Genomic DNA, 21,197 nt, shown 5'->3' on the forward strand with positions numbered 1-21,197 from the left:
ATGAGGAGACTCAGGCTCAGAGAAGTATTTTGACTTGCCCAAGGTCACACAGATAGTGAAAGAGGCAGCATTTGAACCCAGTTCCTCTGACTCCAAATCCAGGGCTCTTCGCATCAAACCAAGCTGTATGTGTCATTTACACTGAGCCTTAAAATCTCCCGTGGATATTCACATACAAGGTGTGCCATTTTCAAACCTTACCTAGGGGTGCATAGCCCAGCTAGTCTCTGCCTATAGGAATTGCCATAGCTGTCTACCTCACCATGCTTTCCCTTCTCAGAATATGCTGCTCACACAAAGGACACACCTTAGACCCTTACAACCCCCCAGGGGGTGGGTGGCAAGGACCAGGGAGAGGGAATAGCTTGTCCAAAGCCATATGGTTGGTATAGAGCAGAGCCGGGTCAAGAACTCAGTCTGTTGAGCAACTGACCCAGCACTCTTGCCACTCTCCTATGTCTTCACTGCTGCAGTTGTCCCCTTGAGGGGGCTAGTAGCCAGCATATATTGTGAGTATTTCTTAGTATTCAATTGGCAGCTCCCGTGTGGCTAGGGTCCTTTCTCTGCTTTAGTCTCAGAAGCCTCTTCTCTTTTTCAAAGGGTTCAAAGGATCATGAGGTATGTCAGCACCCGGGGAGGAACTCCCAGCATTGACTTTGAAGGAGCCTTGTTCTCAGGCTATGCCCCTGATGGGGGCCTCTTCATGCCTGAAGAGATCCCCCAGCTGGACAGGGAGACCCTGAAACAATGGAGCACCCTCTCCTACCCTGCCCTGGTGACCGAGCTGTGCTCTCTCTTCATTGACCCAGAGCGCATGCCAAAGAAAGACTTGAAAGGTGAGTCCCCCAGATTCCCAACTCATCCTAAAAAGGGCTTAGCAAATGCTCCTTGAAAATAATTGAAACTGAATCCTGTGAAATCACAAAGAACAAGTGACCCAAAAAACAGAGGTATGAGAAGACCTTTGCAGAGCAGAAAATGTCAGATTGTGTGTGGGGGGGTGGGTTGATTATTTGGGGTTTTTTTACTAAATTTTTTTTCTCTTTGTCTTTTTTTTTCCTCTTTCCAACCCACTGGGGTAGGTGGGGGGAAAGATAAAGGGGGAAATCTAGGTGATGTAAAAAACAAAGATATCAATAAAAATCTATTAAAATAAAAACTATAAAGTAAATTCCACATTTCATTTTTTTTGGTAAATAGCATTTTATTTTTTAAAGGAATTTTTCAATATTCATTTTTTATAGATTTTGACTTCCAAATTTTTCTCACATCCCACCCCCTCAATGGCAAACAATCTGATATAGGTTACACATGTGCAATCATGTTAAACATATTTCCACATTAGTTATCCACATTACTTTTTTTTTAATTCCTTATTATGAAGGATGGCTCTCTGGGAAGAGGGAGAGGACAAATACGGGGGAGAGCCAGGTAACATAAAAATAAAAGGTGTCAATGGAAAACAATTTTAAAAGAACCTGAGCTCTGTTCAATTGCAATGATCCACTTCAATCCCAAAGAAGAGTTATGAGGAGGCACTGCTCCCTGCTTTTGTGCTGACTTGGGGGACTATGGGTATGGAACAATGAAACAGTCTGCTGTCAGGCTTTTTCCATGTTGAGTACTTCTGCTGAACTGTTTTTGTTTTTGTTTTCTTAAATTTTTTATTGTTTGTTTTAAAGGAAATCTCATTGGGACAAGGGGAAGGGAAGAAATACATTGGGAAATATAGGTGATTTTTTAAAAAAAACAATGTATTCATAAAAATTCATTTGGAAAAAGAAATAAAAAAATTCAATACCTGTTCATTGATTGAAGCTAACTAATTTCAATTTTAAAAAATCTATAAAATGAAGGGGTTGGACTAAATGGCCAGGATCCTATCATTCTGTATGGTTCATCTAAAACCTCAAAACCTGGTGGGATTTACTTTTCATTAGTTCCACATGCCGACTTATAAGAGGCTTTTTAGAATCTTGAAATATCAGAGCTGGGAAGGGACCTTAAGGTTATCTATTCTAATCCCCATCATCTATGACAAATAGTTTCTCTCTCTCTCTCTCTCTCTCTCTCTCTCTCTCTCTCTCTCTCTCTCTCTCTCTCTCTCTCTCTCTCTCCCCTCCCTCTTCCCCCTCTGTCTCTCTCTTTCCTTCTCTCATTCTCTTTCTCTCTCCCTCTCTTTCTGTTTTTGATTATTTTTCCCATTTCTGAATGTGTGGCATCTTATAAATTGTATGTAGGACCTTAGCATGCTTTCCCTTGCCCACTTTTAACATAGAAACATATCAATTGCCTTCAGGAAAAATTGCGAACATAAAATTACAGCCACACAAATGTATTTACCCCTTTAGGGAAAAAAAAATGAGAAAAGATCGTCTGAAAGATGCAATTTCCTAGCCCAGTTCTGGTGAAAGGGAGGTGAACTACCTGGGACCAAGAGACATTGTTGAATGAAAGAACTGTCATTGCTTATCCCTCCTCCCCCCAGGTCTGATTGACCGAGCCTTCAGCAGGTTCCGCCACAGAGATGTTGTTCACCTGTCCAGGATGAAGAATGGATTGAATGTGCTGGAGCTATGGCATGGTGTCACCTATGCCTTCAAGGATCTGTCAATGTCCTGTACAGGACAGTTCTTACAGTACTTTCTGGAGAAAAGGCAGAAACACGTCACTATCGTTGTAGGTGGGTGGAAGTGTCAGAGCTGGAAGGAAGGAACCCCCAAGATTATCCAGTCTAACCTCTTCATTTAAGGATCCTAACCCACGGCTGGGGGCACCCCAGAGGTCATCTAGTTCAACCTCCTCATTCTACAGATGAGGAAAACGAATCACAAAGCTAAGAAGCCATAGAGTCGGGATTCACATCCTGGTCTTGGGACTCCAAATCTCAGGCTCTAGTTTCAGATTGCTCCAGGAATATAGGCTGCCCCTGTAAGTATGGGGAGCTGTCTTCCAGTCACTGGGTGCAATTGGTCACAGGGAGAACTGTGTAAGGTGGCATCCGTGTGACTGTGCAAGCCTTGCTCTGGCTCCGGAATAGCGAGTTGGTGGGCTTGTCCTGATAGTCAGGGTTATATGCTCAGTGTTGTATGGAAATCATTCATCCTCATAGTCCTAGGTCTTTTCCAGGGGTTGCTATTTTTCTCCCTGGTGACAGGCGGGAGGCCAACCATTTGGCATTGTGGCTTCATAGATAGGGTGCAGGGCTTGGAGTCTGGAAAAGCTTGGGTTCTAATCCCACCTCTGACACTTAATAGTTGTGCTACAGATAGCTTAACCTATGCACAAGTTATGGAATCTGAGCCTCAGGCTTTTCACCTGTAAAATGGGTGTGGTAATACCATCTTTTTCACAAGGTGAGGTGAGAAAGGTGCTTTGTAAACCATGAAGCAGTGTGGCATGGTAGATATTCAGGAAGATCTGGGTTCAAGTCCCACCTCGGACACATATTGACTGTGTGACTTTTGGCAGGTTACTTAACTTCTTAATGCCCCAGGCTACTCTCTAAAGCTGTAAGTTACAGAGAAAGTGCTGATCTGCATTGGTAAGAGGAGTTTCACACTGGGAGTTTCCCATGACAATGAAATCACATGGTCTGGTCTTAAAAAAAACCCAAAACCACACACACACACAACAAAATTAGTCCAGTCCATAAAGCACTATCAAAGTGCTTACAAGGCAACTAGGGGTTGCCATAGTGCTCAGAGTGCTGGGCCTGGAGTCAGGAAGACCTGAGTTCAAATCCAGACTCAGACACTCACTGGCTGTGTGACCCTGGGCAAGTCACCAGATCTCTGCCTGCCTTAGTTTCCTCAGCTGTAGAACGGGAATAATAACAGCACTACTTCCCAGGGTTGTTGTGAGAATCAAATAAAATAATATTTATAAATTACTTTGTAAACCTTAGAGTTCTGTAGTAGTAGTAGTGGTAGTAGAAATAGTGGGAGTAGTAGAAGGAGTAGTAGTATCAGCAGCAATAGTAGTAGTTATAGTGTGAATTATTAAGATTATTGTTATTTCCCATCAGGGACTTCTGGAGACACAGGAAGTTCAGCCATTGAAAGCGTCCGTGGAGCCAAAAACATCGACATCATTGTTTTGTTGCCCCTGGGACGCTGCTCCAAGATCCAGGAGCTCCAGATGACAACAGTAATTGAGGAGAATGTGCATGTGTTCGGGGGTAGGGACTGCATGGGAACCTTCTGGGGTGGTAAATGGATCCTGAGCTAATGAAATGTTAAGGGAAGGAAGTCATTTAATATTTTTTTTAAAATTTTAATTAATTGATTAATTTTTAGTTTTTGACATTCGAGATTTTGACTTCCAAATTTTCTCCCCATCTCTCCCCTCCCTCTACCCCAAGACAACGTGCATTCTGGATTCCGATTACCCTTTCCCTCAATCTTCTCTCCCTTCTATCACCCCCCACCCTTATCCCTTTCCCCTTCTATTTTCCTGTAGGGCAAGATAGATTTCTATACCCCATTGCCTGTATATCTTATTTCCCAGTTGCATGTAAAACCAATTTTTATTTTTTGGTGAGACAGTTGGGGTTAAATGACTTGTCTAGAGTCACACAGCTAGTGAGTGTTATGTGTCTAAGGCTGGATTTGGACTCAGGTCCTCCCGACTTCAGGGCTGGTGCTCTATCCACTGTGCTATCTAGCTGCCCCTCAAAACGATTTTTAACATTCATTTTTAAACTGGGAATTCCAAATTCTCTCCCTTTTTCCCTCCCCACCACAGCAATGTGATATAGGTTATACATATGTAGTCATACAAAACAGGAAGTCATTTAAGGGCTAGACTAAGAACCTGAGACCCTCTATAGGATCTCAGGATAAACTAGAATCTATGAACTGAGAGAGAGAGAGAGAGAGAGAGAGAGAGAGAGAGAGAGAGAGAGAGAGAGAGAGATGGACAGATAGATAAATAGATGGATTGATGGATGAATAGATAGATCAATGAATAGATGGATGGATGATAGATAAATAGATGGGTAGGCATAGATGGATAGATAGATAGATGAATGGATGGATGGATGGATGGATGAATGGATAGAGAGATGAGTACATGGGTAGAAAGATAGATGAATGGATGGATGGATAGGTAGATAGTAGATGGATGGATAGATAATAAGATAACTTTCAATCTAATTGGCTCTCTTTGTAATCCTATGTATTTTATTTCATGCATTTGAAAACACTATTCGGAGAAGGGGCTCTTCACCAGACTCTCAGAGTGGTCCTTAATACAAAAAAGGTGATGAGCCCCTGCTCTAAAGGGGGGGAAGTGACTGCCTCTGTGGTGAAGTTCAAGGGGTGCTGAAAGATCCCCACACCCTTCCAATGTATATTCTCTGATTTTTAATGTATTAGAGATTTCATTGCTCCTTGACTCACTGCCCTGGGACAGACCTTGCTTTTGGAGGCTGGTCCTGACTCAGGCCTGTCTAGTAGTTCAAGTTTGAGATTTAGAATGAAATGAGACACTCCTAGACCATCCAGTAGTCACCCAAAGGGAGCTGATTTAGTCATAGCATGGAAAGGATACTTAACGAGGATCTCACACCAATTCACTTAGGTGCACATTGGCCTCTGTACTGACCATCTGGTCTGCCAATCATAAACAGCTATGGACTCCTTGCCTTCTGACTTTTGTACCTCAGCCACCAGGAAGCTACATCAATGTCTCAGGCCTTCACGGTCTGGGCCTATTAAGTCTCAGGGATGATTTCAACACCTTTAAAGAAAACTGTACCTTGCCTTCATGGCAGAAATTGCTCCCACCACACTGAATCATGGTACATAATCAAATAATACATCAATAAACATTTATGAAAGCCCTAGGGGATATGAGGACAAAGAATAAAATAATTCCTACAGGCAAAGAGCTTACATTATAACAGAAAGATATGTTACATGAATGGGTGATTTCAATATGTGTTGAATGAATGAGTGTGAAAGAAGCTCTGGGGGACAAATGCAGAGGATGCCTGATTGGGGGACTGAGAAGCCAGGTAGGCTCTACAGATTGGGATGAGAGTGCAGAAGGCCTCGAATGCCCAGCTGAGGGATGGGGAGGAGCTCATTGGCCTTGGAGTTCCTGAGTTCCTGACCACTGTCATGTCCTCTCTCCCTGACAGTGGAGGGTGACAGCGATGAGCTGGACGAGCCCATCAAAGACGTGTTTGCCGATGTGGCTTTTGCCAAGAAGCATAACCTGATGAGTTTGAATTCCATCAACTGGTCCCGGGTCTTGGTGCAGATGGCTCACTATTTCTTTGCCTACTTCCAGTGTGCGCCATCCACGGACATCTACCCACTGCCCACCGTGGAGGTGGTTGTGCCGACAGGGGCTGCGGGCAATCTGGCTGGTGAGGAGAGCCCCAAGCTTCAGCCCACAGCCTTGGCATCATGTCATGAAATCATAGAATTAGAGTGGGACGAGACCTCTGAGGGCAGCTAGGATAAACCCCTCGCTTTACAGAGCTGGACAGGGAAGCCCAGAGAAAATGAAGTGACCATCCTGAGGTCATGCAGGATTTGAATCCAGAACCTCTAAACATTGCTGACTGTAGTACCTGGTGCTAGGTGACAAGAGCATTTATTCCGTCATTTTTAGTCACGTCTAACTCTTTATTGGATGCCGTTTGTGATTTTCTCGGCAGATATGCTGGAAGTCGTTTGCTGTTTCCTGTTCCAGCTCGTTTTCCAGATGAGGAAACTGAGGCAAACAGGGTTAAGTGACTCGTCAGGGGTCACCCAGCTAGAAAGTGTCTGAGGCCAGATGACCTCATGGAGATGAGTCTTTCTGACTCCAGGCTCGCTGCTCTGTGCACTATGGCGCCACCTAGTGTCCCACAAGAACATTACAGTTATAAACAGGGCTTTAGGAGGTCAGAGCAGGGGAAAGGCTCTTTTATTAGTACAGACTCTGGGGATGCAGGTAGGGGAGGCTTTGTAAAACAAGTAGTGTTTGGGGTCATTTTTGAGAGGTATTTGGGGACTCGTCAGGAGAGCATGGGATCTGGAGGGAGAATTCCTGGGTTTGAATTCCAGCCCTCCTAGTATCATCCTGTTGTATGCAAGCAGCAGTCACCGGCTCACCTGGGCTGTCCCAAGGATTACCGTCGCCATAGGCTTAGAAGGCGTCTGCTTGTCCTTGTTTCTAGCGGGCTGCGTTGCTCAGAAGATGGGCCTGCCTATCCGTCTGGCCACAGTGGTGAACCGTAATGACATTATCCACAGGACTGTCCAGCAGGGGGTCTTCTCACCCTCAGGGAACACCAGCCCAACCTTGGCATCAGCCATGGACATTCAGGTGAGACCCGGGAGAGAGAGGGCGGACTCCTCCTCTCCCTCCCCACTTCTATGTGACACATTGGCATTCTTCCTCTCTAGGGGAGGGATCGATGGCACACACCCCGGAGGCCTTCCCTGGGACTGCCACTCTCTAAATTAGAATCACTGCTCTGTTACATCCCTTGTTAAGGGGCGAGTGTGTTGTTCCTATGTTATACATGGGAAAGAGTCTTGGCTTAGGAGGGAGAGGACCTGCATTTAAATCAAACATTTATTGCCTCTGTAGGCAAGTCAGGTACCTCCTATGGGCCTCAGTTTCCTCAACTTTAAAATGAGAAGTTTAGATTAAATAATTTCTGAGATCACTTCTGGCTCTACATCTATGGTCCAAAAATATCCAGAGATTTGTACTACCCTAAGCCAAGGTTGGGAGTTGGTTTGAATTGTGTATGGTCCAGTTGGCTTTTCATAGAGCCCTGACCCTTGAAGAGAGTTGAGGCAGAGAGACCCACCAGCAGATATTACAATAGTTTAGATGTGAGATTATGAGAGTCTGCACTGGGGAAGGGGTGATGTCAGGAGAGGGAAGGGGATGTATTTGAGAGAGGTTATGGAGGTAGAAAGGACAGGCCTTGGCTCCATATTGGATATGGGGACTGAGAGAGAGAGGGGAGTCAAGGATGACACCTAGCTTGGGGGACTGGGAAGATGGTGTTGCCCTTTATAGTAATTGGGAGGTTAGCAATAGGAGAGAGTTTTAGGAGAAAGACAGTGAGTTCAGCTTCGGACATATTGAGTTTAAGATGTCTGTGGGTCATCTATTTTAAGATATCCAATAATCAGTTGGAGGTGCCAGTCTGGAGGTCAGCAGAGAGGGTAGGAAAGTCAAATTTGTTTATGGGTTGCTCATTCCTGCTTGTATGAAGAGCCTACAAGTGATTCACTGATGCCAGCCACTTGAGCCTACCTTCCCAATGATCCCAATCTCTTTAATGCCTTCAAGTACCTGGGGTGATGTGCCATGTCCTTCCAAGTCTTTTCTCCAGGACAAACATGACCAGTTCCCTTAACTAATTCCAATGAAAAGTTCCTAGAGATAAAAGAAAAAAAAAAAAACTCTGTGTGTGTGTGTGTGTGTGTGTGTGTGTCCTGTCTCTGTCAAATGAGATATTTGTTGATTTTTTCAGAGGTAATTGGGGTTAAGTGACTTGACCAGAGCTAGTAAGTGTCTGAGGCCAGATTTGAACTCAGGTCTTCCTGACTCCAGGGCCAGTGTTCTATCCATTGCCCCCTGGCTTTCCTGAAATGAGATAATATTTGTAAAACATTTAGCACAGTGTGTGCTAGTACACACTTAATAAATGCTTGTCCCCTTCCCCCCTTCCCCCTTACTCTTATGTCTACCTGGGTCTGTGCACTAGCATTCAATGCTATGGCATAGGCAATAGTGAGCCAGCATTGTTCAAAGCTTGCCGCTGATCCATGCTGGCTATGTGACCCTGGGCAAGTCATTTAACCACTCACTGCCCTAAGCCAGAGGTGTCTAAATGAGCCGCAATCAGATTAAAATACAATGGGGAAATAGTTAACAAAAATCAGATAAATACAATAACATGTAGGTAATGTCAATATGTGGTTTTCTAAGTCAATATGGGTCTTTGGAGATCCTTTGTTGTTGTTCAGGTAACCAAGGGGGCCATAGCTCACCAATGCTGTCCATGGGGTTTTCTTGGTAGAGATACTGGAGTAGTTCGCCATTTCCTTCTCCAGTGGATTAAGGCAAACAGAAGTAAGTGACTTACCCAGGGTCACACAGCTAGTAAGTGTCTGAGGCTGGATTTGAACTCTGTTCTTTCTGGTATTTCTGACTGCAGGTCCAATGCTCTATCCACTAAGCCACCTTCTCGAGATCCTTATGAACCTGTTAATGGCCCTGGTTTCTAAGGTAGACACTGCTGGCCTAAGAAACTCTGAGACTCCAAGTTGTAGGGGTGGTGCTGACCTGTGCTGACTATGAGGCCCACTCTCTGCCCTCTATTCTACCTTGCCTGTAACTTGGTAGTTAAAGAATACATACTGGTTGAATTGAGCCCCTTACAGCCCTGACCTCAGAGCTGATCCATTGTCCTTGTGAATTCACACCTGGCCCTTCTCTTTCAGATGCCTTATAACATGGAGAGGATCTTCTGGCTGCTCTCGGGCTCAGACAGCGGGCTGGTCAAGGCTCTGATGGAGCAGTTTGACAGAACCAAGAAGCTGCGTGTGCCGAGAGAGCTCCGTGCCAAGGTCGGCGGCGGCTTCTCGCGATGGGCCGAGAAAGGGAAACAGCTCAGCCAGCAGCACAAAAAACCTTTGCTTGGGTAGCTTGTACCAAACAGTAGTTAGGACATGCTTCTCATTCCCCCACCAAAGAAGGCCATCATTCAAACTGCCAAGACTCTTAATTCCCAAGAAGGGAGACTCTTAATAACTCCTTACTGTGACCAAAGTCCAGCAGGCCAGAATTCAGGGACCATCTAACCCAACCATTTCCCAAAAAAAAGGAATGCCCACTTTGTAGGCCTGACTAGTAACCATCCAGGTGGTGCTTGGAGACCCCCAAAGAGGGGAAGCTCACTGCCTCCCAAAGCTGCCTGCTCACTTTTGGATGTCTCCAATGCAGGGTGTCTTAAATTTTTATTTTGTTAGTCTGGTAAAGCCTTCCTCAGAATCATGTTCTTCAGTGGATAGAAGGGAATGTCACCCACTGAAGCGCTCCATCCATAGTTAATACTGACTCCCACCAAAGATGCTCACTTGCCTGGACTGGCATTCAGATGTCACCCTGGCTAGAAGTTGGGAGGTGGCTGAGGTCACTCTGATGGCAGCCCGAGGAGTCTGAGCCTTCTCTTTCTATGCATCAGCTCTCTGGGGATGGCTCAAAGTACTCTCTTGCCTTCCTTCTCCTAATGGGGTGCTGCCCCACCTGATCCAGCCCCTAAAGTGGGAGAGGTCTGACATGCTTAGAGTTTCCTCTGTAGCACAGAGCCATCATGAATGATTTCTGGCACCAAGGGAAGCATAATGTTGTGCCTTTGAAAAGCAGCACAAAACCTGACCGACAATCAGCTTTTTAACCTGGGGTCCCCATGGGTAGAAACGCTGGGCCAAAATGAGGCTAGTGCTCAGCACTGGCGTAGGAGAGAAAAGAAGGGAAACAAATATTTCCTAAGCATGTACTATGTGCCAGGCTGTCTCTGTGCTAAGTTCTTTACAAATATGATCTGATTTGATCCTTCTAACCACTCTGTTAGATAGGTGCTATTATTATCTCCATTTTATAGTAGGGAAGGCTGAGGCAGACAAAGGTTAAATGACTTGCCCACCTTGTAAGTAGCTGAGGCCAGATTTGAATTCCCTTCCTCCTGAGTGGGGGATGGAGGTGTCATACCAGACCCAGAATTGGTTAGGGAGTGCCATTATAGACATTGAAAAGCTAGCTATTTTAACTAATACTTTCAGTATCCTCTAAATCTGACACCCTGGAACAAAACCCCAGGTGCCCCACCTTAGTTCCAGCTCTCCTTCAGTATTCCTCAGGGGGCCTAAGGCTAGAGTGCTTTATTTGTAATGCATCCTACCTCAATGTGAGATGCTTAAACAGTGAGTCAAAAACATACAACATTAATTTGTGGAACCATGAATCAAGCCCTAATAATTCCTTTCTTTGAACCTTGAATCAAACTGAAGATTTCTCCCCAGAAAAAAGCAACTGAATTAGTTGTTATTGTTGTTAAGTCATTATAGTCATGGCCAGCTTTTCGTGACAGCCTTTTTTGGGTTTTCTTGGCAGAGATAGTGGAGTGGTTTGCCATTTCCTTCTCCAGCTTATTTTGTAGATGAGGAAACTGAGGCAAACAGGGTTAAGTGACTTGCCCAGGGTCACACAGTGTCTGAGGCTGGGGTCTTCCCGACTCCAGGCCCGGTTCTCTGTCTACTGCACTACTGAACCAGTACCTAATGTATATTTTCTACAGATGTAAAGACAAGAAAATTGGAACATCAAAATATTCCCCGAACTACACCAGTATTGACATGGTCCCACCTGTTGAATTTGGCATGTTTCTGTTGTTTCTTCCCCAACCCTCCTCAGATTTCAGAGACAATAAGCTCACAGTCGGCTTCTGATGAGGACATCATTCACACCATGCGGCGATGCTGGGAGGAGAATGGCTATCTGCTGTGTCCACATTCTGCTGTGGCCGTCTTCTACCATTACAAGAAATCGGCCTGTGAACAGCCCGGGTAGGGGGCATGCCCTTCCTTCCCTTCTGTTGGTCTGGGGCAGAGGTGGGGGATTTCTGTGCCATGACTTCACTGGTTCCCTTCTCATTGGACCCACAATAGTGTATGGTGCTTGGGAAAGAGCGCTAGTTTGGGAGTAAAAGACTCTGCTGGGCCTGGTTTTTTTTTTATCTGTGCAATGGGGAGTGGGGGGATAGGAGACTAGACTGTATCTCTTCATGATCTCTGGAAATGGAGACTGCTTCATTTAAAGGCCTGCGAGTTTTCCATTAATTCTATAGCAGCTTCTCAGCTTGTCTTTCACAGTCTGCTGTGACTATAATCACATTCATGCCAGGATATGAGGAACTGGACTTATTCCAAATCCCAGGGACCTCGAAGGCAGAACATTGGAGAACTAGGTTCTTTGCAGACCTAAAACCCTACTTACACTTGCTGTCCCTTCATGCTATCACCCGTATACACAACATCCATAGACACCCTTCTTCTGAGAGGTGGAAGGCAGGTGATGCTGGCTGTATCTTCTAGGTGCTTCTCAATTTTACCGGTGACCTAGATGAAAGGGTAATCAGATGCTTGTCCAATTCACAAATGACAGGGAGCTGGAAGAGGTAACCAATGCACTGGTTAATTGAACCTGGATGCAACAAGTGTCTCAATGAGCTGGAGTATGATGAAATCTAAAGTGAATAAATATGAAGCCCTGTGTGAAGGGTAGCAAGGTGTGATGACTAGCAGATTAGCCTTTAGAGTAAAAAAAACCTAGGGGAAGCTAGGTGGTTAGGTGGATAGAGTGCCAAGCCTGGAGTTAGGAAGACTCATCTTCCCAAGTTCAAGTCCAGGCATAGACATGCATAGACATTTACTAGTTGTATGACCCTGGGCAAGTCACTTAACCCTATTTGCCTCAGTTTCCTCATCTGTCAAATGAGCTGGAGAAGGAAATGGCAAACCACTGTAGTATAAAACAAAACCTTAACTGGGGTCATGAAGAGTCAGACATGACTTAAACAACTGATCAGCAATGAGAGAACCTAAGTGAAATTCCTGCCTCAGATACCTACTACCTGTGTAACTATGGTAACTTCAGGCAGCTCTTTAATAGTTGAGTGACAAGTGAGTTGCTAACCAGCATCAGTGAAGGGAATCTCTCCACTGGAAATTCTGTACCTACACTGATGAACTCACAAGTCTGGACAGAAAATTAAATCAAAGGAAGTCTTGTATTTTGATTTTATAAAACTACAAAAATATAGGATTGAGGAGACATGATTAGGTAATGATATTATTAGCAAATGTTGATATGGCTTTAGGGTTTATGACTCAATATCAACTTTGGTGCTATTATTATTCCCATTTTACAGAAGAGGAAAATGGGGCTCAGAGAGATGAATGATTTGCACAAGGTTACACAGCTAGTAAATTATCTGAGACCAGATTTGAACCCGGATCTTCCTGACTGTAAGTCTGGTGTTTTATCTGTTGTGCCACCTAACTGTGGCCTAGGAAGTAGCTTGAATAAAAGGGTGCAGGAGGTTTTAGGAGACTGTAGTCTTGGGTAGGATGCGTTGAAGGAACTGAGTATCTTTAGCTTGGAGAAGACTTGGGGAGGGAGGGTGCTAGCAGCTGGGGGATTGGACCAAGAAAACCTTCATGAGAAAGATGGCGCTTGAGTTGCGTGTTGAAGAGAGGGGTTCTACAAAGGGAAGGGAAGGAAGAAGTGCTTTTTGGGTATCAGGGAGATCTGAGAAAAGACCCAGAGAGTGTGTGAGGAATGGAGGATGGGCAGGTTGGCTGGACTGCTGGGTTCAGGAGGGAGTGGGACATCCCATGAGGCTGGGAAGGCAGGAAGGGTTCAGGGTGGGAAGGGCTTTACAAGCCTATTTGATGCTAGAGGCAATAAGGAGGCCTAGAGTCTGCTGAGTGGAGAAGTGGTGGTCAGATCTGCCTTAGTAGGAAAACAGCCACTTGGTCAGCTCCAGCAGTATCAGACATCACCCCAAACCTGTGATTTGGTGCTGTAGGAAGCTGCCAGTGAAGAACTCCCCCTGTCAGTGCAGGTTGGCACCTACTCTGAATGGACAGACAGAAGGAGTTGCCCGGGGTCCTAAGAGATCAAATAACTAGCTCTGGGTGACACCAATTAACATCATCCATTGGTCCCAGGAAGGACTTGAACCCAGGTCTTCCTGATTCCTGGGCCATTTCTCTATCCACTATGCCTAATGCCTTTCTCCAATAGTGCCTAGCACACAGTAGGTGCTTAATAAATGTTTATCGATTGACAGTCAATTGATCACCACCTTATTCCTGGAAGCTTGGCCACTCTGAATGCAGCCTAGATATGTTAGGAGTCAGGGGCATTGGTGACCCAAAGGACGGGGTCATAGTTCCTATTTTTACCCAGTGTTTTACCCATCTGTAGCTTATCAGGACCACGTTCAGCCAAGGAAAGGAGCAAATTGCCAGTTTGGTTTCTGATTTCACCTTTCCTCTTCTTCTTCTCCCTTGTTGCTCTCCTCCTCCATCTTCCTCTCTACGTCCCTCTGTTTTCCTTCTCTTTCCCTCTTCTCTCTCTTTCCCTGACCTTTGCCCATCATGGCCACTCCAACCTCCTCTCCCTGCCTCCAGCCTGCCCAGATGCTGCCTGGCCCCAGCCTCAGCAGCTAAGTTCCAGGATGCTGTTCTCCAAGCCCGACTGGTGCCTGAGATTCCCGAAGACATCCGAGCCTTGGAGCACATGAAGACTCAATGCACTCCTCTTCGAAGAGGAGATGACTGGACCCAAGTGCTACGTGGCAAAATAGAGGACCTGTCCCGGCAGAGGAAGGGAGGCTTGAGCTCTCAAGAATAATCAAGCCCTGGTTTGGTTCCAGAAACCATGAGATGTTTTCTATGAGAGAAGTGATTGTTTTTCTGGTACATTAATAATCAATTATTAAATTAGGATTGAGGTTTTTCCTTTCTATTTCCTCATTCAAGGACTCGTCTCTGTGGATCACCGAGCCAGTCTCTGAAAGACAAGTCTGATGGGCGAGATTGACCAAGTCCTCTGGGTACATGCTCTGTGATCTTGGGTGGGACCCCACCCAAATAGAAGACATTATGTTTGTTTAGAGCAATCTACAGAATCTAATCTAGGTGATTCCAGCCCTAAAGCATTGAGCCCATGCCCTTGCACCCTTCCATTGGCAGTCTAGGGGAACTCAGCTCATGAAAGAGAAAACCAACAGGAGTGCTCCAGGTAGAGATGGATTCCTTTGTCCTTATTGCTGGAGTCTCACGATCAAGTCACGTTCTCAGCAGGAGAAGCTGAAGACTTTAGCCTCATTGATACGTCCATCCTCTCCTTAATTACTCACCAATCAGGGTTGATTTTCACCTGTGAGGGGCACCTCCTTTTCCAAAGATATTTAAGCATTCAGGGATCTCCATGGTTTTTGTCTTTGGTTACGGAGAGAGACCAGTGACCATCAACTGATTATCAGCTAGCCTAATTAATAAATTGATTATTAATTACCCAGAAACTCTGTCTCTTGGGCTTTTCATTCTTCTGGTAACCACAGAAGGGACTGTGTGGGGTACAAAGACCCTTACCAATAAATCAGAGACTCAGAGATATTAGCAAAAAGAACAGTGTGTTTATTGGCTTTCTTGAGAAAGGGCTCCCTCAGAGCACCCAAAAGATGGCCCTGACCAAAGAGAGCGGGAGTGTGTTCAGCTCAGCAGATTATATAGATCCTAACCGCAATCCCCCCCCCCCCTCCACACACACACCTTGCCCGCCCGCTGGCTCTTCTTTCCATTGGCTGGGCTTCGGAGCTCACAGGGCCAACAACTAGGGAGGGGGCCTGAGGAGGGATAGAATCTGGGTGAACAGGACGTGGCTCTGTCACCTGATCTCATGATGCTGTGCTTTCTCAGGGAGGCAGCTTCTGAGAAATGTAGGGAGGGGTCAACACCACTGAGGGGGCTTCACTATTTCAGCATTCCATTCAGGACCAGACCTCAGCACTCCAGATTCTTATCAGAGCTCCCCTATATCTTTTTGAACCCAAGTGGAAAATTTGTCCACAAGGGGGAACTTTCTGTTAGGACTCTGGCTGTGACTTGACCCTCTCCCTATTTTCATTCATCTCACCTTTTTGAGCCTGCCTCAACTGTGAGATGAGCACAGGCGTGAGCCTAGGTACCTGTTTCAATAAAAATCTAACCCCATTGAACTCACTGTGCATTTACTGAGAGTCTGCTATGTACTAGATACTATACTAGGTTCTAGGGATATAATGACGAAAATCAAAAAAACCCTCCCTGCCCTCGGGGAGCTCATCTTCTACTGAGTGCAATTAAAACATACAAAGAATTGGTTATAAAGCTGGGGTCCTGGATTCTGACCATATGTGAGTGGTCAGTTGGACTCCTTCCTTTGGCCTTGAACCCTGGTTGTTACATGCCATCGTCATGGGGTGAGATTGTAGATGACACATCCTCATCCCTGGAAACATAACTGCAGGTACTTGGTGGGTCAGGAGTATCCCCAGAGGATTTGGAGTCATGAGACCTTGGTTCAAATCCTGGCTCTGCTACTCACCACCAGGGCAGCCTTAGAGAAATCTTGACCTCTGAACTTTTGTTTCTTCTTTTGCAAATGAAAATGACCTCTGGCTCCTGATCTATGATCAGTTAGGTTACATAGCAGGTAGAGAGCATTGCACCTGAAGTCAGGAAGACTACAGTTCAAATCCTGCCTCAGACACTGACCAACTGGTCAAGTCACTTGGCTACTTGTTGTGAAACTCAGATGATAACGTATGTGAAAGACCTAAATGTGTAATATATGAGGCAGCTCCTGAGGTGGTGCAGTGGACAGACACTTGCAAGCTGGTGTGGCCCTGGGCAAAATCACCTAACCTCTGTCTGCCTCAGTTTTCTTGTCTTTAAAATGGACATGATAATGACACCTACCTCCCAGGGTGGTTGCTGCAAGAAGAAATGAAATAATACATGTAAATCGTTTTGCAAACCTTAAGCAATCATATAAACAATGGCTACTGTTATTGTTTTACTATGGGCACATTTCAAAATTGGGGATTCCCGTTCATGGGCTAAGTCTGGATCTGCGGTGAAGACTCATTCTGGGTTCTGGGTTTGAATCTAAGAAGAAATGCCTTCTGGTTGCTTCGTCTCCAGGTTAACACCCACCAGGGCAAGGTTCTGGTGCCTCTGCTTTAATGACCAAAAGAACCCCTCATAATGAACATACTAAGAAACAGATGATACTTGTGATGTGTCTGAAAAGTTTTTCTTACTCAGACTTGGAGTAGCAGTTGGACGGTTATTTTCCTCGGCAAACTCTCTCTTCCTAAATGGGGCAAAAGTCAGCTTCCCCACTGCAACACCAATCAGTCCTATGGTGTGCCAGGCCCCGGGAAAGATGTGGGAGATAACAGACACAAGGGATGAAACAATCCCTGTGCTTAAAGAGCTGATCTTGTATCCCATGAGACACCAAGGACATATGTAAGTATATACAGAATATAGATAAAGAGAATGAGTAAATACAAAAGAGGGAGGGAAAGACAGAGGGGAGAGGGCACTACCAGATGGGAGAACCAAGAACTTTATGTAGAAGGTGAAGCTTGATCTGAGTCTTAAGCAGAGGTGAGGAGGCAGAGCATTCCGGGTGTTTTTGTTTAATTGGTCTCTTTTTGGTAGTGTCTGATTGAACAGGGTGGAGTGACTCACCCAATGTCACACAGCTAGTAAGTCTCAGAGGCTGGACTTGAACCCAGGAAGATGAGGTACTCTGTTCACCGTGCCACCTAGCTGCCATGAATGATAACAAACTCCAAATTAGAGGAGTGTGAATTAGATTTTTCCTGGAGGTCTGGAGTCACTGCTTTTATTTTATGTAGTACACCAATGTCTACCGAAGAGAAAGGTTGAAAGAAATGTCCTGGGAGAGGTTAGCTTCCTCGGTGTGTCTGGGGACAGTTTCCCAGAATGATCTTTGCTTTTTTTGTAAATCAAACCATATTGTCCAGCTTCTGGTTCTGTTCTATGCTTCGCCCATTTAACAGCAATTAACAGCATGGGGATAGTTGCAGGAAAAAAAGCCTAAAAATGAACCTGACTCTGACAATGGCAGGGAGGCCACAAGGTGCAGAGGAATGCTGCTTCTGCCATGTTCTGGCTGTGTGTCTCTAGGCAGGTGACTTCACCTCTCCCAGTTTCGTTTTCCTCAATTGTTGAATGAAAATAAGAATAATACTCTCCCTCCTGGCCCTTTCACAAGGTTGTGAGGCTCTGTCTTACTTATCTTGGCATTTCCCAAGTGGTTTTATATACAGCAGGTACTTACTAAATGTTGGCTGGTGCTGAAGGCACTTGGAGATGCTATTGGGGTCATTTGCTCATTCAACAAAGAGAGACTTAGGTACGGCTCAGTGTCGTCTGGGTAGTGACTGTTCTGCTGGAGTTTATAAGCAGAACCATGGATTGAGAGGTAGAAGGCAACTCAGAGACCATCTGGGGAGATAGGGAAGCCTGGCTCCTTCTAGGCTGAGGATGGCTCGGGTTCAGGTCAGACCAGTAGACAGAGGAAGCAGCCAGGAGGGAGGAAAAGTCAGCGTTGTAAAGCCCGGAACCCTCTTGCCTTGCCTTTCCTGCAAGGCAATCCTTCATTTTACAGATGAGGAAACTGAGGCCGAGGAGGTTAAGTGACTTGCCCAGCATTGCATGAGTCAGAGGGAGGATTAGAATCCAGGCCCTTCGACTCTACTATTTCCCTTCATAATAATGTGTATAGTATTGGAACTCAGTTAATTAGAGTATTAATTAATCTAAATAGTCTGGTCCCTATTAGATCTAGACGAAAGGTTTTCCTTGATTAATTTAATTTAATTTCACATGTGGCCTAACAGATAGAATGCCCATCTTGGAGTCAGAAAAACTTAGGTTCAAATTCTACCTCTGATACTGACATCCGTGTGGTCTGTGTTCTCATCTGTAAGATGGGTATAATACTACCTTTCGTACTGATCTCACAAGGAGTCTTGTGCATCACTTATTAGGAAAGTGGCCCAAGTTCTCATTTTATCCCTTCTGCAGGAGCTAGATAATTTCCATGCTAGCCCTCTGGTCACCTCCTCTTCTATCTCTCACACTTATTTGGGAGGAATGAAGACACTTCCTGTCATGCCCACTGGGGGCTGCTGTGTTCCTACTTTCCCCAGGGTTCTTGCAGGCAAGGCAAGGCAAGGCTGGAGGGATGGAGGCTTGGCAGTATGGACTTCCCCTCCCTCTTGGCTGCTTCCCCTGGACATCAGTCTGACATGAACCAGAGCCATCCCCAGGCTGGAAGGAGCCAGGCCTCCCCGTCTCCCCAGCCCCCGGCTCCTTCTCTGTACCTGGGGATCTAATCTCAATGACGGGACTAGGCAGTTGGCCAGAGCCATCCTTGGCAGAGTCAATGCCCACATGAGGAAGCTCCTTCTCCCAATTCCTGCCAGCAGCCCCTCAGCTCCGAGCCTAGAGAGCTTCCTAGTGAACAGAGATCTCATGGCTAGCCTGAGGGCAAACAGCCAGTACATGTCAGGACTCGAGCTCAGGTCTTCTTGACTCTGACACAGACTTTCTCTCTCCACTGCATCTCGCTGCCATTCATTAATGTCAATGATGACGATAGTTGCTGTTTAGATAGGGCTTCACGGCTCACCAAGTGACATACATAAATCAATCAATAAACCATTGCCATTCTGGGTATTTTGACTCAGAAGCCTAGAGCTGAAGGGACCATAGAGATCAAGTCTAATTCCCATTTTAGAGAGGAGACTGAAGCCTGACTAATGTAGCTTATTCAAACCTTGTGACAACCTTGTGAAAGAGGTTAAGGGATCACTCCTATTTTACTGGGAAGGAAACTGAGGCACAGAGAAGGCAAAGGTCTGTATCCTCGGTCACATAACTGCTATGGTCACACTCAGGTCCTCTGACTCCAGAATAGTGCTCTTTCCACAATATTCTGGCTCTCACATTTAGGTAATAATAATAATAATAATAATAATAATAATAATGACTAGTATTTATAGACCCCTTTAAGGTTTGCAAAGCACATTACAAATGTCTCATTTGATCCTTACAACAGTCCTGGAATTAGGTGCTGTTATTATCTCCATTTTACAGATGAAGAAACTGAGGCAGGCAGAGGTCAGGTGGCTTTGCTCAGGGCCACACAGCTAGTAAGCATCTATCCGCTGCGCCACCTCAGCAGCTATCTCATATATTGTATATTTAGGTCTTTCACATACATTATCCTTCAAGTTTCACAACAACTCAGTGAGACAGGCAGGTCAGGTAGTAACCCTAATTTTTTCTGTAAAAATTAGGATAAGAGTAAGGGCTTTGCTCGCGCTAGGAAGGCCGATGCCTGCTGCGGACAACTGGAGCCGATAGCTTCTTCATGTTTTATTTCCTGTCACCCTCCTCACCATCACCTCCCTCTATTACACAGCCATTTATTAAATGCTTTCTAGGTGGGGAACAAGGTGCTGGCACTGGGGATCCAAAGGGACAGAATGACATAGCGCCTGCCCTCAGGGAGCTTGCATTCTCTTGGCCGTCCACGTACCAGTGGTGCTGGGCTAGATGCTATATAAACATGGCAGCTCTGCCTTGGCTCACTGGTCTCTAGAGAGCAGGGAATGGTATGGAAGGGGACACAGGAGAAACGCACTAGGGGAAAGAACATGCGAAAATATTTATATGCAGCACAGGTCAGAAGCAGGCAGGCTTTTAATGTTGATGACAGGCAGACCATGGGAAGCTGGGTTTTGTTGTTTTTTTAAGCAGTCAGGGTTAAGTGACTTGTTTAGGGTCACACAGCTATTCTGAGGCTGATTTGAACTCAGTTCTCCTGATCCAGGGCCGATGTTCTACCTACTGCCACCCAGCTGTCCTGGCAGTATTCATAACCCCTGGTTTTTATATAGAGCTGAGTCAGCAAGCAGTGCTTAAGTACCTACCACGTGCCTAGCACTGTGCTGCTCTTTGAGATACAAAGAAAGGCAAAACCAGCCTCTGTCCTCAGCAAGCGCACAGTTTGAGTCTCGACAACCCTGGGGTGGGGGTGGGGGGTAGGTATTACTGTTCTCATTTTGCAGCTCAGGAAATTGAGACCCAGACCTGTTAAGCCAATTGTCCAGGGTCACTCCTACAGCTAGTCAGTGTCAAAGGCAGAATCTGAATCCGGGTCTTCTTGATGCTGAGGCTGCTTGTCTCTCAATTCTACTCACGTCCTCCTCATTAAGGTATAAAGGCTTCATGGATTGTGAGAGTTGTTAGACTGGTCAGAGAACTGACTTGGTAGATGAAGGAAGGAAGGAAGAAAGGAAGGAAGGAAGGAAGGAAGGAAGGAAGGAAGGAAGGAAGGAAGGAAGGAAGGAAGGAAGGAAGGAAGGAAGGAAGGAAGGAAGGAAGGAAGGAAGGAAGGAAGGAAGAGGATTTTTCCGATGTATTTCACCATCTGGGAGAAGGATAGAATATTTGATGAAGAGAGCAGAGAACAGTTTTGCTGAAGAAGACAGATTGGGCAGCCTCCCTCTCCAGCAC

At 45.5% G+C, this 21,197-nt stretch overlaps 1 protein-coding gene across 1 annotated transcript; it reads left to right on the plus strand.

The window, feature by feature from the left end:
* The first annotated feature begins 603 nt into the window (after positions 1-603).
* On the plus strand, positions 604-15,115 carry THNSL2 (threonine synthase like 2). The gene is made up of 8 exons (XM_020979077.1): positions 604-836; positions 2,489-2,683; positions 4,028-4,180; positions 6,146-6,376; positions 7,175-7,323; positions 9,465-9,590; positions 11,437-11,588; positions 14,220-15,115. The coding sequence occupies exons 1-8, from the start codon at positions 614-616 to the stop codon at positions 14,440-14,442; spliced, it is 1,452 nt and encodes a 483-aa protein (XP_020834736.1). The 5' UTR covers positions 604-613; the 3' UTR covers positions 14,443-15,115.
* The last annotated feature ends 6,082 nt before the right edge of the window (positions 15,116-21,197 follow it).

The sequence above is a fragment of the Phascolarctos cinereus genome, unplaced genomic scaffold (genome assembly GCF_003287225.1).
Source record: "Phascolarctos cinereus isolate Bilbo 61053 unplaced genomic scaffold, phaCin_HiC Scaffold_2;HRSCAF=192, whole genome shotgun sequence".
Taxonomy (NCBI): Eukaryota; Metazoa; Chordata; class Mammalia; order Diprotodontia; family Phascolarctidae; genus Phascolarctos; species Phascolarctos cinereus.